This window comes from Parambassis ranga, chromosome 19 (assembly GCF_900634625.1).
Source record: "Parambassis ranga chromosome 19, fParRan2.1, whole genome shotgun sequence".
In the NCBI taxonomy this organism is placed as follows: domain Eukaryota; kingdom Metazoa; phylum Chordata; class Actinopteri; family Ambassidae; genus Parambassis; species Parambassis ranga.
In genome coordinates, this window is record NC_041039.1 from 20,345,453 (window position 1) to 20,359,318 (window position 13,866).

The window sequence follows — 13,866 nt, forward strand, 5'->3', positions numbered from 1 at the left end:
TGTTTAAGTTTCCCACCTTGTGTTGGTGGTGTCTAGAGGCACTGTCCGTGCTTCTCTCCTCCCAGGACTGCTGAAGTAAAGGGCCTTGCCCTCACCAATGATCCCACAACCTCCTCCTATGTGTCCACCACTTAGGCTCTGCCACAGTGGGCTCAGCTTTCCCTCAAAGCCCTCAGTCAGCTCTGTAGGACTGGCCACAGATGGTACACAGCTATCCTGTTCCACTATGAAAACAACAACAACAGGGAATCATAAAGTAAATATATAAAGATACATTAGAAAAAGTGTTCTCTTTTTCCTTTCACTGCACTCTACCTGTGTATCCCATATCACAGAAGCAGACTCCAGAAATGCAATCACCATGTCCCCCACAGTGGTTCGGACATGGCTCAGAGATATAGACACCATCCAAAGCAAATGGAGGGGCGTCTCTGTACATGCTGCTCTCCTGGAACCAGCGGAACCTGGTTTTACTGGGAAAATGGGAAAGATGGATAGAAAATGAGAGAGAAACAGGCAACTGAACTGTGTTATTCAGCAGCTATTAAAAATAGTTTCTTTTTTTCCTGAATTACTCAGATCCTGTGATCCCTGTTACCATAGCTACCTGGCTGCAACATTGCGTGGTATGACCACAGTGACCCTGGTCCACTCTTCGTAGTCTCCAGTGTTGTAGACGGTGGGTTCTCTTAGCTCACGTCCGCTGCCCTCACAGATACCTGCTCCTGGGGTTCCTGGATAACAGCCCTCTCTCACCAGGGCCCAGGTACGCCCGGCATCATGGGAGTACTGAAGCAGGACCGGGGCAGATCCACTGAACTCTGACTCACAGCCTATGTTCAGCTGATAGGGGAAAATAAATAAGGTGTATACATAATAACATAAATGAGGCGAAGGAAATGTTAAAAGATTATGAACTATTGCATTAAGAATTTGACATTTTTCCCTAGATTTAAAAAAATTTCCACCTACCTTAAACTGAAGGGTGTAGCCAGGACGCAGGGCCAGGTCCCTGGTGATAGCCACCCTGTCCCCATCAGAGCGTCCAAACACCATGGCAGAAGGAGTTGGTGCACAGAAGCTATTGTTGCTTTCCCTCTCCATACCTTCATTACCCAGCATCAGCCAAACACTCATTTGGTTCAGAGGGTAGTCAAATGCTGGCTTCTCATAAAAGTTCTGTAGTGAAAGAAGATTTATTATAAAATTTATCACAAAATTCATACACTTGTAGAAGATATTTAGGGGTTTATAGCTGTTTTATCTCAGTCTGACATGTTCTATTAGAGCAAAATTCTCAAGGGAAATCCAAAAGCTGCCACACGAGGTCAGAGCACAAATTAAAAGGAAAAGAAATCCTCCTCAAACCGATTCCTGACCTGTGGTAGAGTAGGATTGGCCATGGGGATGATGTGTTTCTCCCTCTCTGACAAAATTATGACATCGTCAATTGCCCACTGGTCATAGCCCTCTCCAGAGTGAAGTGGCTGCCACCAACGAAACCTTGTGGAGGGTGTTTTAGAGGCCAAGGGAAGCTCATAATGGACAAAGCTGTGAAAGGGAAGGAAAGAAGTTACATCATATCCAATCATCAAACCAACATCAATAATACCATTACCAAGGGCACTGATAAATGCACAGGTTTCTTACCGAGGCTTGGTGAAGTCAGTGAAGTACATCTCTGCAATGAGACCCCAGCTAATGCCACCGTCGTTGCTGTACTGCAGCAGAACTCCTTCCTCCCGGCTATCTGCCTGGTTACACTCTGCCCAGTCTCCACCCACTCGCAGGTAGAATTGTACAAACTCTGCCCATTCAGTGTCCAGATCCCAGCTGACCAACTGCCTGAGCCCAGCCTGGTACACACAGATGTTTGTTTAAATAATAAATCAGTAATACGACATAATGTAAGGTGCTTGCCAAGTAAAGGGTCAAAGGGTTTTGTTTGCACATTAATGTCAAATAATTTAAACAAAAACATCCAGTGTTCCAGCTGTAGATACTAATTACAACATACTAACTACAACATGGCACAAGATGTGCAGCTGGCTGATTATTGTACACCTCCTCCATCTAATCATAATCATGCAATTAATGGAGCTTCTGCACGATTAAATAAAATCCATACAATTTAATGGAACTGTTCAAAAAGCAGCATATTTTATAACAAGAAGAAATGTGTATCTGCCAACGCACAATCCTCTAAACTGGTTATTTTAATAACACCAATTAGCTGCAGTTCTAATCTTGATTGAGACACTAGGAAAAACAGGGACATACCAGAATTTAGGAGTCTAATATTCTTGTGTGCCAAAAGATGAAACATGCTGCCTCCTTGAAAGTTTGAAACATTTAAATTCAACAAAAATGTTTTGGGGTAAAGTTTAACTTTCACCATGTTTTTTTTTTTTTTTTTTAGAAATTAGATTTCTGTGTGAAACATTGTCATACGTCTCAGGACTTCCTAAGATGTGGTGTTTGAGAGAATAACACATTATATGTTTGTCAAAATGGCCTCAACTTTTGACTTCAGGTCCAAGTGCAGATTAATACCAACCTTGCTGAAGTACAGCGATGATCCTGATGAGACCACCCCGCAGCCCATGTCAGGTGTGACCACCTCACCACCTATCACCTCCTGCCATGTGGCTAGCAGTGCATCCTGGGACTCAAAGTCGGAGAGCACGCTTGAGGAGAGGGGGGACGAGGGCTGGCAGTCTGTTCCCGAGAAGCCATCATCACACCTGTAGGAGAACACAGTGGCTAATGTGTTTCTGAAACATAGCTGTCGGGCTCCTGAGTTAATTGTGCACGATGACTGACCTGCAGTGTCCATGGTCACACCACCCATGTCCGTGGCACATGTTGGGACACTGCTGGCCAATGTAGATGTCATCCAGGGCCCACTCATCCTGCTCTCCATAGTAGTTCTGGATCCAGCGGAAACGTGTTGCACTAGACCTAAACATACATACACATCTGTTAACTCTATGTAGTAATCCCCATGTTATTTATCAGGTTTATTGTTAATTTTAGTTTTTATATTTATCTAACGACTGAGGTTTGTTGTTCTGGGACAGACATTTGTCCCCAGATAGATATGTGTATTTTTCTATGTATGTGCTCTGCAGTACTATGAAATAGTCAGAGAGGGCAATATCATTATCATCATCACACTTTCTGTGTTATCATATGTAAGCTGCTGATGTGAATGTGTGTGGGGGCTGGCTGTTTGCAGTTCGTACAGCAAATGAGGAACGGCGGCAGCAGCAGCTCGTGCAGATAGTCCGGGGGATATATACCAGAGAGTTTCTTGGTCTGCTGATTTAGCGGCCCATGTCAACCACCTCATGAACACCCAGACCTGGCCACGTCTGTTTTATTATCGTTTAGTGACCCTTTGACCTCTCATCACATGCTGTGGGAGATTAGACCACCTTTATTTAGGAGCTGGGAAGCAGAGTGAAATGGAGGTGGAGGTCACAGCGCTCCGCGTGGAAGGTTTATGTGATTATTTGAGTTGATATATGTGTGAGCTAAAGCTGCAGCAGTACATTTATTTCTCATGTTTGGTATGAGCTGATGTTTCAGTATGGGGCTTCTAGTTCTGTTCCCCATGTAAGCCTAATGCAGTGTAATTACAGTCTTAAAGAAAAGATTATGATGATGTGTGTTAGTCACTGTAAGCTAAATCAGTTCATATAGTTTGTATTGCTAGGAAGACATTTGGACTGAGGGGGCCCCCCATATCTGTCTGTAAAACTATTTCCAGATAATCACAGGTGAGGTGAACCAGACAGAAAATGTGTGTCAAGTAACATTTAATCTTAGAAAATGCTGAAACACATTTGTGATGGAGGTCTAACACCTTCTTGCAACATGAGTGTTTATAGCCATCACTACATCAGTGTACTCAGCCATGATTCATTTCTTGAAATACCACATAAGCTACGTATAAGTAAATATATAGAAAAGAGAAAAGAAAACTACCAGAACACAACCACGACAAATACCTGTGTGTTCTGGAAGACTTTTGTGCATCATAGGCCTGTAAGAGGTGATTGTGCATTGTAAAAGTGTGAGCATGGAAAATGGCAAGCTATGCTAATTGCTACACTCTGCTGTGAACAGAGCTTGCTTTCATTTGCTGTTTTCTGCCTTTTGAGGATGTGTTTGATGTGGAAGCAGGCACACATGCCCACAGCTGTGTATGGATTAATAGTAAAAGATGCTTCCTAGTGTTCTTCTGTTTTATGTTACAGATCTTACTGCATTCTAGACAAGTGCAAAAAAACCAGAAGAACATTAAGATCAGAGGACACATTATCCCAAAGGGCAATTTGTGAATCTTTGCTTCTGTTTCTGTTGTACATGAGGTACTTACCATGTCTTCTGAGGCAAAGACAGAGTGATGCGTCTCCAGTCTTTGAACTCTGATGGGTGGTAGACACTGGGAGCTGTAAACTCGGAGCAGCTTGGCATGCCAGGCAGACAAGCCTAGAAGAAAAGAGGGGTGTCATCACTATACTTTTATACTGTTTCACTATTTGTTTGTGCACCCACACTGATTACTTTTTTGGGCTGTGTTTCCTGGTAAAATTCTTCAAAAAAAAAAACACTGCAGATACACCTTAAAGCTTCACTAGCTGCACAATCTATGCATTAAAAAAAGCTAATGCAGGATTACAATATCTCTGACCTTGAACACTGACAGTCAAGCAAGGATTAACACTACAGGACATTCAGTGAGTTACATTCTGTGCTTGCCAGATGACTGCATTTTCATGCACATGGGAGAATTAGAGAAAATTCACTGATGGAGGACTCATTATGCCCTATTCAATTCCAAAAGCAATAAAACTCTTGGCAGATACTTTGCTGCCACATGAATATTTATGAGTTACGATCACAGAAAATCTTTGTTGAATCATGGGAAGATAAGCTGCTGCTGATTTAAGTATTGCCATGTATTTGCTGATTAAAAGTAATTGTGATATTTTTCATCTGAAACAAAGTGCCAGACTTAAAGACATGATTTACATATCATTACAGCAGCTGTAATTGGTAAATCAATATTCATGATCATGAATAAATGATATGTTTCCTTGTCTCTTCAGGATGACAAATACAAGTTTTAGTCACAAACAAAAGGTGTGCAGAACAATAGGGATTATTGGAAACAATCACTTAGTCACATAGTGAACAAAGCAGAGTCTGCTTACCTCTTTGACCAGGTGCCAGGTGAGGCCATGATTGGTGGAGAACTCTAAACGGACCTGAGTGTCAATGTGAGGAGAGGGCTCACGGCCACAGCCCATGACCAGAGAGAACTGCAGACTGTAGGAGGCTCCAATCTGCATCGACTGTGTTTCCACATAACGGATGCTGGAGCCAGGGCTGGGCTCACCAGAAAAACTACAGTACGACATAATCACTGTTAAAGTAGCAATAGTAATGTGATTACAAAAATGTTGTAATGTTGTTTCAATTCCTTTTAAGACAACCACTAAAAAAAAGCCCAAGTTGCAATTCTTACCTGAGGGTCCAGTCATGCTGGCAGTAGGGCTGAACATGGCCAAGGTAGAATCCAAGACTTTGAGTAACGTCCAACACATTACTGAAGTCAAGACTTATGGTGTTGAAGAGCACAGAGGTCATGCTGATTTCATCCAGGGCCCACACGTCATGACCGCGGCCTGAATGGTACGGTTGCCACCAGCGGAACTGCACGCCAAACTTACGGGCACCAGATGGGAGTTCAACTGATACAATCCTGATGTAAAGGAGAAAATGGATACAAAGTGGAAGTAAGTTATCAATTAAGTTACAGTTAAATTACAGTTCTAAACATTACAGATACTTAGTATTAAGTTGGCTTTGCACAACCACACAAGACAGTGAGGCACAACATCAGTGTCCTTTTACTTGATTTTTAAGAATAAATAATGAAAACCTGCTGTAATTTATGACCTTAGTTACACACCATAACATGTCCACTGTGGAAAAGGCTGTGGGATGACCAAACATATCTCAGACTAATGGCAAACTTTCAAAATATGTGAAGAAAATCAAGCTTTTCAAAGCATTATCCCTTATCTGTAATTTATATTGACAGCTCGCCCTATACTAAAATCATACTCAATGGCTCACAGTTGAACATATCCAATCATAGCCATGCTCATCCAAGGATGGAGCTTTGTTTTATGATACACTGAAGCTTTTTAAATTTGCTAGTGTTACTTTGACAGCAGAGCAGGATAAATAAAAAAATTACAAAGTATACTTTGGGTGATATTTACAAGTAGTGAGAGTAGTTATCTGCATAGAGAGCCTGTGGAAACCCTTCTAGAAGGGTGGAGGAGTACGTGAATTTATTTTAATGATAAACCTTCTCTGAGAAATAAAAAAGTTGAACATCTGGGACACCGTTAGCATTCCAAATGTGCGTGTTACGAAGTCATATTGTATCCTTGGAATATTAACCATAGCTTGTTGTGCACACACACACACATACTTCAAATGCAGAAGTTACCTTGGCTCATGGAACCCTTGGTATGCATAGTGCTGTAGTAAGGTCCAGGTGATGCCATTGTCTGAAGAGTAATGCAATAAGACGCCCTCTCCTGGTTGATCTGGAGCAGGGCATGAGCTCAGGATGCTACGACTGCCCAGCCGAAGAGTGAACTGTAGGTACCTGCAGCAAATTAAAGTGTCAGAATTAAAAACGTATAGCAGGAGCAACTGGGAAGAGTTACACAAAGTTAGAAGGGCAGGCTGATGAATGGGAGGACAGAAAATTAAGGTAACAAGAAATCGTTCGGAAAGGGGAGTTGAAAGAGAGAGGGGTAAAAGGGTAGATAAACAGACAGTCAAGCAGAGAGAAGAGGTTGGAGGGAGGTGGATGATGGATGAGATGATTCTATGAATTAGGACAAAAATACATGAGAGGATTAGGAAAAGAAACAGTTTATAGCCATGTGTTCGTGTAAACTGTAAAAAGCATGAGCTTCTGTCTTCTTATGTTTATGTTTTCGCAGATCATCTATAATAATGTAATATTTATCATAATTTCTATCATCTGTCACCCCCCCTCCCCCCTGTCTGTCCTTGGTTGAGCTGTGCTTTCATTAGCAGTGCAGTTTCCTCTATCAGGCAGCTGTTCACTCAATCAGCCAGGAAACTGGCATTAAATATGGCCATCAGGTGGCACACTGAAAGCCGCAACAGGCATAATCAATCTAACACAGACGCCATATCTAACTTCATCGCCCCCTCTCTATCGTTCTCTCTCCCTCCTTTCATCTCTTCTCTCATCTGCAGCCCTCCCTATGATCACAATCCATCTCCCAGCACAGGAACACAGAATATGAGAGAACGAGGGGTGGACAAAAAGAAGGAGAGAGAATAGATGGCTGGGTGGAACATTTACAATATCAATCAGAGATGCAGACACCTAATGAAGACAAGCCAGTTTTACAAAGTAACCTTATGGCCAAACAGCAATATCTAAGCCTACTAGTGTGCTTTCGTGTGCACATGTGTGTTTCTCGACACACAGCTCATGATCATGTCTATGTTTTCACATTTCGCATCTTTTTTGTTTTAGATCTGCACTTCTATTACCTGGCCTGGGAGCTGTCAAGTGGAGCAGTGATCAGGTGTCTTCTGCTATCTCTGTTGAAGACTAGAGCTTTGCCACTGGCGAGCACCCCGCAACCAAAGCTGACCTCAGCCCCGCGAAGGGAGGAGAAGCTATGGTAGGAGGAGAGGCGTGGGCTGGAAAAACCCTCAGACAAGAATGCTGGAAAGGTCTGGGAGGCAAGCTCACAAGCAGGACCACTGAAGCCTGGGTCACATCTGAGGAGGGAAGGAACAAGGAGAGGAGAGAGTAGAAGAGAGGAGAGGACAGCAGGAGACGAGAGTGAAAGATACAAATGAGAAAAAGAAGACAGAGATAATGAAAATCCATTAATAAATCAAAAACATAATACAATCTGATAAATTTTGAATGGTGGTTGGTGTGCTGGGAGGCATTAGGTAGATGAGCAAAATCATTTTGGATTTATCTGGTTTAATAAAAGTGGATCCTCACTTGCAGCCCGTACGGGAACAATGTCCTCTTCCAGAGCAGAAACGAAGGCAAGCTGGACCAATGTACACTGAAAACAAAAATATTCTATTTGTAATCCCAAAGACGTGTGTGTGCACTCTTGTTAAACTGTTAACACATACCACATTAAACCTGAACTTTATACAGCATGTATGTATGAAGCTAGCTCTTACCATTGTCTATGGCCCACATGTTGCCTACTCCACTGCCGGACTGCTTCCAGCGAAACCGAGTTGTCTCTGTCAGAGCAGCATTGGGCAGAGGTATAGAGATTCTGGTCCACCTGAGTAGACATATTACTGTATGTTAATACAAAGTAGTAGATTCATGAAGATACACACAGTGCAGAAGCAGACATTCTTTTATACCCGCTGTAGTTGTCTGAGGAGTAGATGGTGCTGTGAGGTAGATGGGGTCCAGCACAGAGCTCTGGCAGACACTCAGTGTGGAGCAGAGACCAGGTACGGCCGTGACTGGTGGAAAACTCCAGGCTGACACTGATGAAAAAAAAAAACATGTTAGCAACTTAGTCTCAAGAATCCTTTAAAGCTGCACCCCTGAAATGCTAATCCTGCTGAAGGACTGAGGTGTACTGTCAACATGATCACTCAATTGCTCTGTAATGGGTTCTGCCCAGCGTCTGACAGATTAGACTTGGAACAACCGGCCTCATCAAGTACACATCCTAGACTTTAACCATCAGCAATGGGGTTCTAACAGCTGGGACTCTCAGTTTTCTAAAATTTGATCATAATAGTGGAAACATTTTCACACAAAAGTGAGGCCTAACCAAGCGGCAACCTTCGGGGCTCAAAGTTGAAGCCCATGCGGAAGTGTCAAAACTTGTAATTCACGCCGCAACTGCTGGGGGCTGGCTCCAAAAGCGAGTAATTTCCCATAGACTGCCATGTTAAAATGGCCGACTTCACAGCAGAAAAAAACATGTTTACAGCCTGGTACAAAAAACCACTCTGGTCTCAGATGATAGGTTCCCTTCTAGCGTTGATTGTAGGGGGGGTGAATTTTTTTTACAACTCACTCGTTTCAATTGTATTCTGACTTAAAATTACGCATAATTATGGGCGTTGCCTCTTGAGTGACAGACAGTTGACGTATCACAATGTGAGTTTCCTGCTTCCGCCCCGCTAAACCCTGCTCGTGCTCCCCCTTTTTGTCCATATTTGGAGTTTTGGCGGACGTGACGCTGCCAACATGGCGGCGGTCATCAACGTCCTGGAACCTCCCACCGAGCCTCAGAACGGCTCTTCAGAAACAAACGGGTGACGTCACGGAAGCTCTGTCCATAGTTTTTACTGTCAATGGGCCTAACATGCTTTTAAATGTAACCCACCTGTTGGCAGGCTGGTAGGAGCCACAGCCCAGGTTGATTGAGAACTGAGCAACATGTGTGTGGGTGCCAGGCAGCACAGGGAGCAGCTGCATGAAGTCCACAGCCCACACGTGACGGTTGGCACCCCCATGTGAGCGCTGCTCCAGGCAGAACTGGGTGACTGGTGTTTGTAGCTCTGTTGGCAGAGCCACTGATACCACTGCAGGAGTCTGAGGAAGGACAGACAAAGGGAAATATTGACTAGTGAAGGCAAATGTAGGTCAGCTTATGACTTAGTCAGTTAATTATCCTGCTAATTATTATGTCAATTCATTCATTGTTTTTCTAGAAAATGTGGAACATTACTCATTTTTACAACCACATTTTCCTAAAGCTCAAGGTGACATCAAATCATTAAACTGCTTGTTCGAAGCTCGATGGCATTTCTTTGAGAGTGAAACAGTGATGCATGACAATAAAGCAACTGTTCAGGAGGTGTAGTAAAATAACAGCTTCTCTATTTGCTGCTGTATCTCACCCTGTAAGATGAGTATGGAAGGGTGTCAAGCACCACGCGCTCCCTCCTGCCTTCAGACCGTCCAAACAGAATCACATTGTTCTCACGGGACTCTCCTGGGTCACAGTCACCGCCACCTAAACAAAAACATCACTTAAAACACTGGTAACTGGGCCTTTACACTACAGTGCTACTGTTATTTCACCCAAATGAACAATGTACAAGTATGATGGATGGAGGATTTTATCGCACCCATAGTGAAGTAGAAGCGAAGATTTCCGTACGATGTGGTATCGAGGTAGGGCGTGCACACTCTCCTCCGGCCCTCCCTCTCAAACACTAGCGCTGAGCCTGACTCAATCTCTCCACACTGGGTGCCATAGACAGCTCCTTCTATGTCCCAGCTGAGTGGACAAAATACAAACACAAAATATATTTATTTCAGAATATACTCCTGCAGTCTGTCAGGCTGTATTCAAGCTTCAAGATGTATATTCTTAAAAAAAACTCACAGGCGGTTTACAGTTTTAATATGGTTTAAAAGTAAAAGCAAATTAATTCTTGATGGTAAGTTTAAAAAGTAGGGAAATAAGCCTGAAAATGTGGAAATAGTTTTATGAATACTTAGATTCTAAATCTAAACGATTCATTAGGAGACATATAGGCAAATTGGACACATGTCTCTTTTACACAGCATCTGCCTCTCAAGTATGACTGAAGTCAGGAAACAGTTGTTATAATTCATGCATTGCTGGTAAACAAACATACAATGCCAGGAATATGACATAAATCACCTCGAGGAAGACTCGCACACATGCAGACACATACTGTATTTCTGCACAGTGGACAGAGGATTCTCATTAGCCTTGACAGAAGTTAGCTCGGTGTGTCAGCCCTCTCCTGTGTTCCTGTATCTCCCCTCCCAGTTTCTATTCCTCTCCCCTTTCTCATTCCTACTGTTACTCCCCATTTTCTGTGTTTGTGTCACAGTCACCACTGTGTTTAATGACACTATGTGAAAAGCACCATTGCCACAAAAAAAAAAATCTCCTTGCCTACCTCACACATGTGTCAGCCCATGACGTCTGAAGGGCGAGAGCTAGCATGCAGTGCAGCATGTTGGCATGCTACTGAAAGGTGTAGGGGTTCTGGGGTGGTTTGTAGAAATATGCTCCTTTTTGAGGTCCTTCTCATTAATGGAAAAAACATTATGCATCAGACCTGGTGCATGAAGCCTGTTAATTACTCTCTGATCTATCATCTTTCCCCTTTCATCTCTCCACCTCTTGCAGTGCTTCACACAGTGCTTCCATGCATTCTGCTTCCCACCGTATGTATGTGTGTGTGTGTGTGTGTGTCTCACACTCTGAACAGATGGACTTCCATATCTGTAGCAGTCAGAAGCATGGCGTTCACCTGTGTCACCCCTGAAGCTTGACTTGAACTTGTGCAACATGCTGCATGTCTAATCACTTGACATCTGACAAGTGACAGGTGTCACAGCCTGTGCATGTATAAATACACAATTTAGTCACCAAAACCTCGACTCTCTCTTAACTGCTTTGCTTCTCAGCTAACCTTCAGATTGGCTTTTAAGACCTCAGTTTTATTTTATGATATTTGCATGATTGGCAATACTTACTTTAAGGGCGGGCTCTCAAAGTCTTCCTCCCAGTAGCTCCTTCCCTCCTCTCGGTGCAGGTCTATGTCTCTGGTTGATGCAAAGCTATGGCCAGCCAATTCTCCACCATGAAAATACAAGGCATTGCCCTCGGACTGACAAGCATGCTGGCCAATTCAAAAACAAGTAAAAACACATTGTTTTTTTGAAAAAAAAAACATACAAAACTTATATTCACTATATCTGGACTCTACAAGTCAAAATGTCATGCTTCAGTCTTCTGAATGATATCTTTATGTAGTCTGGTTAATATTCTGGTGGCTTTCTACTCCTGTCATTTCCTATAAACTGAGGTCCTGCAGACCAGTATCTGCCGTAATACACTGTTTATGGGTAAGTACCTCATGAACTCCATTTTAGAGGATCGACAGCAAGATTTCCTTATTTCACCTTGTACCACATTTCCAGAATGTGTTGTACCTTAACAGTAGCTCCAGGAAAGAAGAGCCAGTTTGCAGTATCCGGAGGATCCAAGTTGTCCTCCATCAGGGGGGTTTTGTGGGCAGCATTGACCAGAAGGACGTTGTCTAGCCCCCAGCAGGACTCATAGCCTTCAGAGCCCTGGGGGGTCTCCTGAGACCAGCGGAAACGAGTGCCATCAGCTTTGGATAAATGTGGGAGAGGAAGCAGGTGGACCACAGTGCTGCTGTTCGTTGGAGCTCTAAAATGAAGGAAAAGAAGGAAAATGAGGGTCTTGGTAAATTATTACAGAGATTATGTAATGATGTTAGATTTTTATGTATTAAATAATCATCATTATTCATCGCAATATGGCCACATATAGAGAGGCGCTTTATGTCCTTATGGCACAGAATGAGTGTTTACATGAAAGCATAGCAACAGCTTATTGCAGCTAAATATTCTAGGTAGAAGAATGTAGTATCTTTGCATTGTGCCTGTTTGAAAGCTGACAAAACAGAGGGAGAGAGAGAGATAGGGATTAAAAACAGGTGGATGATAGAGACACAAACAGGAAAGGAATGACAAATTAAGAGGGGGAGGTGTGAATGAGGGAAAAAAAGAGCGGGCGGGTGTTCATAACAGATGGAAGGACTGTGGGATGGAAGAGGAAAGAGGAAGAAGAAAGGGAGAGATACCTGATCTTCTCCAGTGTGATCCAGTCATCTGAAGTGTTGGCGTTACCACTTAGGCTGTATGACACAGTGATGCTGGGATCTGAGTAACTAAATCGGCAGGAGCCTGACCCTGGGGAACATAAACACACACAGGATAGACATGTATGATTGTTAACACAGTCATGTTGAGGGAACAGCCTGATAATGCGCTTTCAACTATAGAATTTTATCAGCTGGGCAATGATTTTTGGCTTGGGAGCCAGAGTGCACAGTGGCTTCTTCCAACTGATTGCTTCCAAACTGCCTCTCTTAGCCATGTGGAAAATGATGTCTAAATGCTGTCACGGTGGAACTAACCGATCAGCAGTTAAAGACATCAAGAAGCTGTATGATGGGGTTGGGCAGAGGTTACAGCTAACTACAGCTAAAGCACATCTGTGTATGTGTGGTCATATTGTTGTACATTTCTATTTGTAGAGTTAGTGAGGAATCAGACTGCTTTAAACTGCGGTGTTGTGTGGGTGCTATGGGAGCAAGCGGGGGTCAAAGGCCACTAATGGATAAAGCAGGTAACCCCTTGTGTCCCTTACCTTTCTTTCCCCCCTCCTCCCACCACTACCTGACCATGTGCAGTGTTCATGTCTCCACAGCGTCCTGCCACGCTGCCCCATCCCCACTGAATACAGCCATGCATTAACCTGCCACCACTTTGCTGTGCGGCTCTGCTGAACCGTTCCGTACGCAACACAATGTAAACTCATATTAATGACCTTCAGACAAGAGTGCAGCCAGACTGAATGAGAGAAGGGGGTATTGCTCTACATTATGTGCTCTTATTTCCTCCCAGTCACGTTCTCTTGAGAACTGGCAGATGCATGTAATGGACATGAAAAATACAACACCTCCAAAAACTGCCATGGCCTTGTGTTTACAGAATATTGTAAATCATTCATTATTGTGATAGGAGAGAGGGAGCGAGAGAAACACGGAAATATATCGCGTACCTACTGACAGGTAACAGGAAGAAAGAGGTCTGTTTCAACAGGATGACAGAAGGGATCTGTTTTCCTGGCTTTCTGAAACTTTTGTACAAAGATGTCTAAAGATAAAAAAAGCCCCAAGACTATCTTACCATTTTCAGTATAATTGGAA

At 43.2% G+C, this 13,866-nt stretch overlaps 1 protein-coding gene across 3 annotated transcripts in view; it reads right to left on the minus strand.

Annotated features, from left to right (window-relative positions):
* Positions 1-13,866, minus strand: part of reln (reelin) — an 82,138-nt gene that overhangs the window by 16,832 nt on the left and 51,440 nt on the right. For all 3 annotated transcript variants that reach the window (XM_028431275.1, XM_028431274.1, XM_028431272.1), the window contains exons 9-30: positions 12,736-12,844; positions 12,059-12,299; positions 11,600-11,745; positions 10,210-10,361; positions 9,979-10,094; positions 9,462-9,670; positions 8,479-8,607; positions 8,284-8,393; positions 8,093-8,159; positions 7,624-7,857; positions 6,533-6,694; positions 5,537-5,773; positions 5,223-5,415; positions 4,385-4,497; positions 2,824-2,961; positions 2,558-2,744; positions 1,651-1,856; positions 1,380-1,551; positions 973-1,179; positions 608-843; positions 316-473; positions 17-224 (exon numbers count right to left, since the gene is read on the minus strand). In XM_028431275.1, the coding sequence (XP_028287076.1) occupies positions 17-224; positions 316-473; positions 608-843; positions 973-1,179; positions 1,380-1,551; positions 1,651-1,856; positions 2,558-2,744; positions 2,824-2,961; positions 4,385-4,497; positions 5,223-5,415; positions 5,537-5,773; positions 6,533-6,694; positions 7,624-7,857; positions 8,093-8,159; positions 8,284-8,393; positions 8,479-8,607; positions 9,462-9,670; positions 9,979-10,094; positions 10,210-10,361; positions 11,600-11,745; positions 12,059-12,299; positions 12,736-12,844 (3,730 nt within the window). The remainder of the gene's footprint in view (positions 1-16; positions 225-315; positions 474-607; positions 844-972; positions 1,180-1,379; positions 1,552-1,650; positions 1,857-2,557; positions 2,745-2,823; positions 2,962-4,384; positions 4,498-5,222; positions 5,416-5,536; positions 5,774-6,532; positions 6,695-7,623; positions 7,858-8,092; positions 8,160-8,283; positions 8,394-8,478; positions 8,608-9,461; positions 9,671-9,978; positions 10,095-10,209; positions 10,362-11,599; positions 11,746-12,058; positions 12,300-12,735; positions 12,845-13,866) is intronic.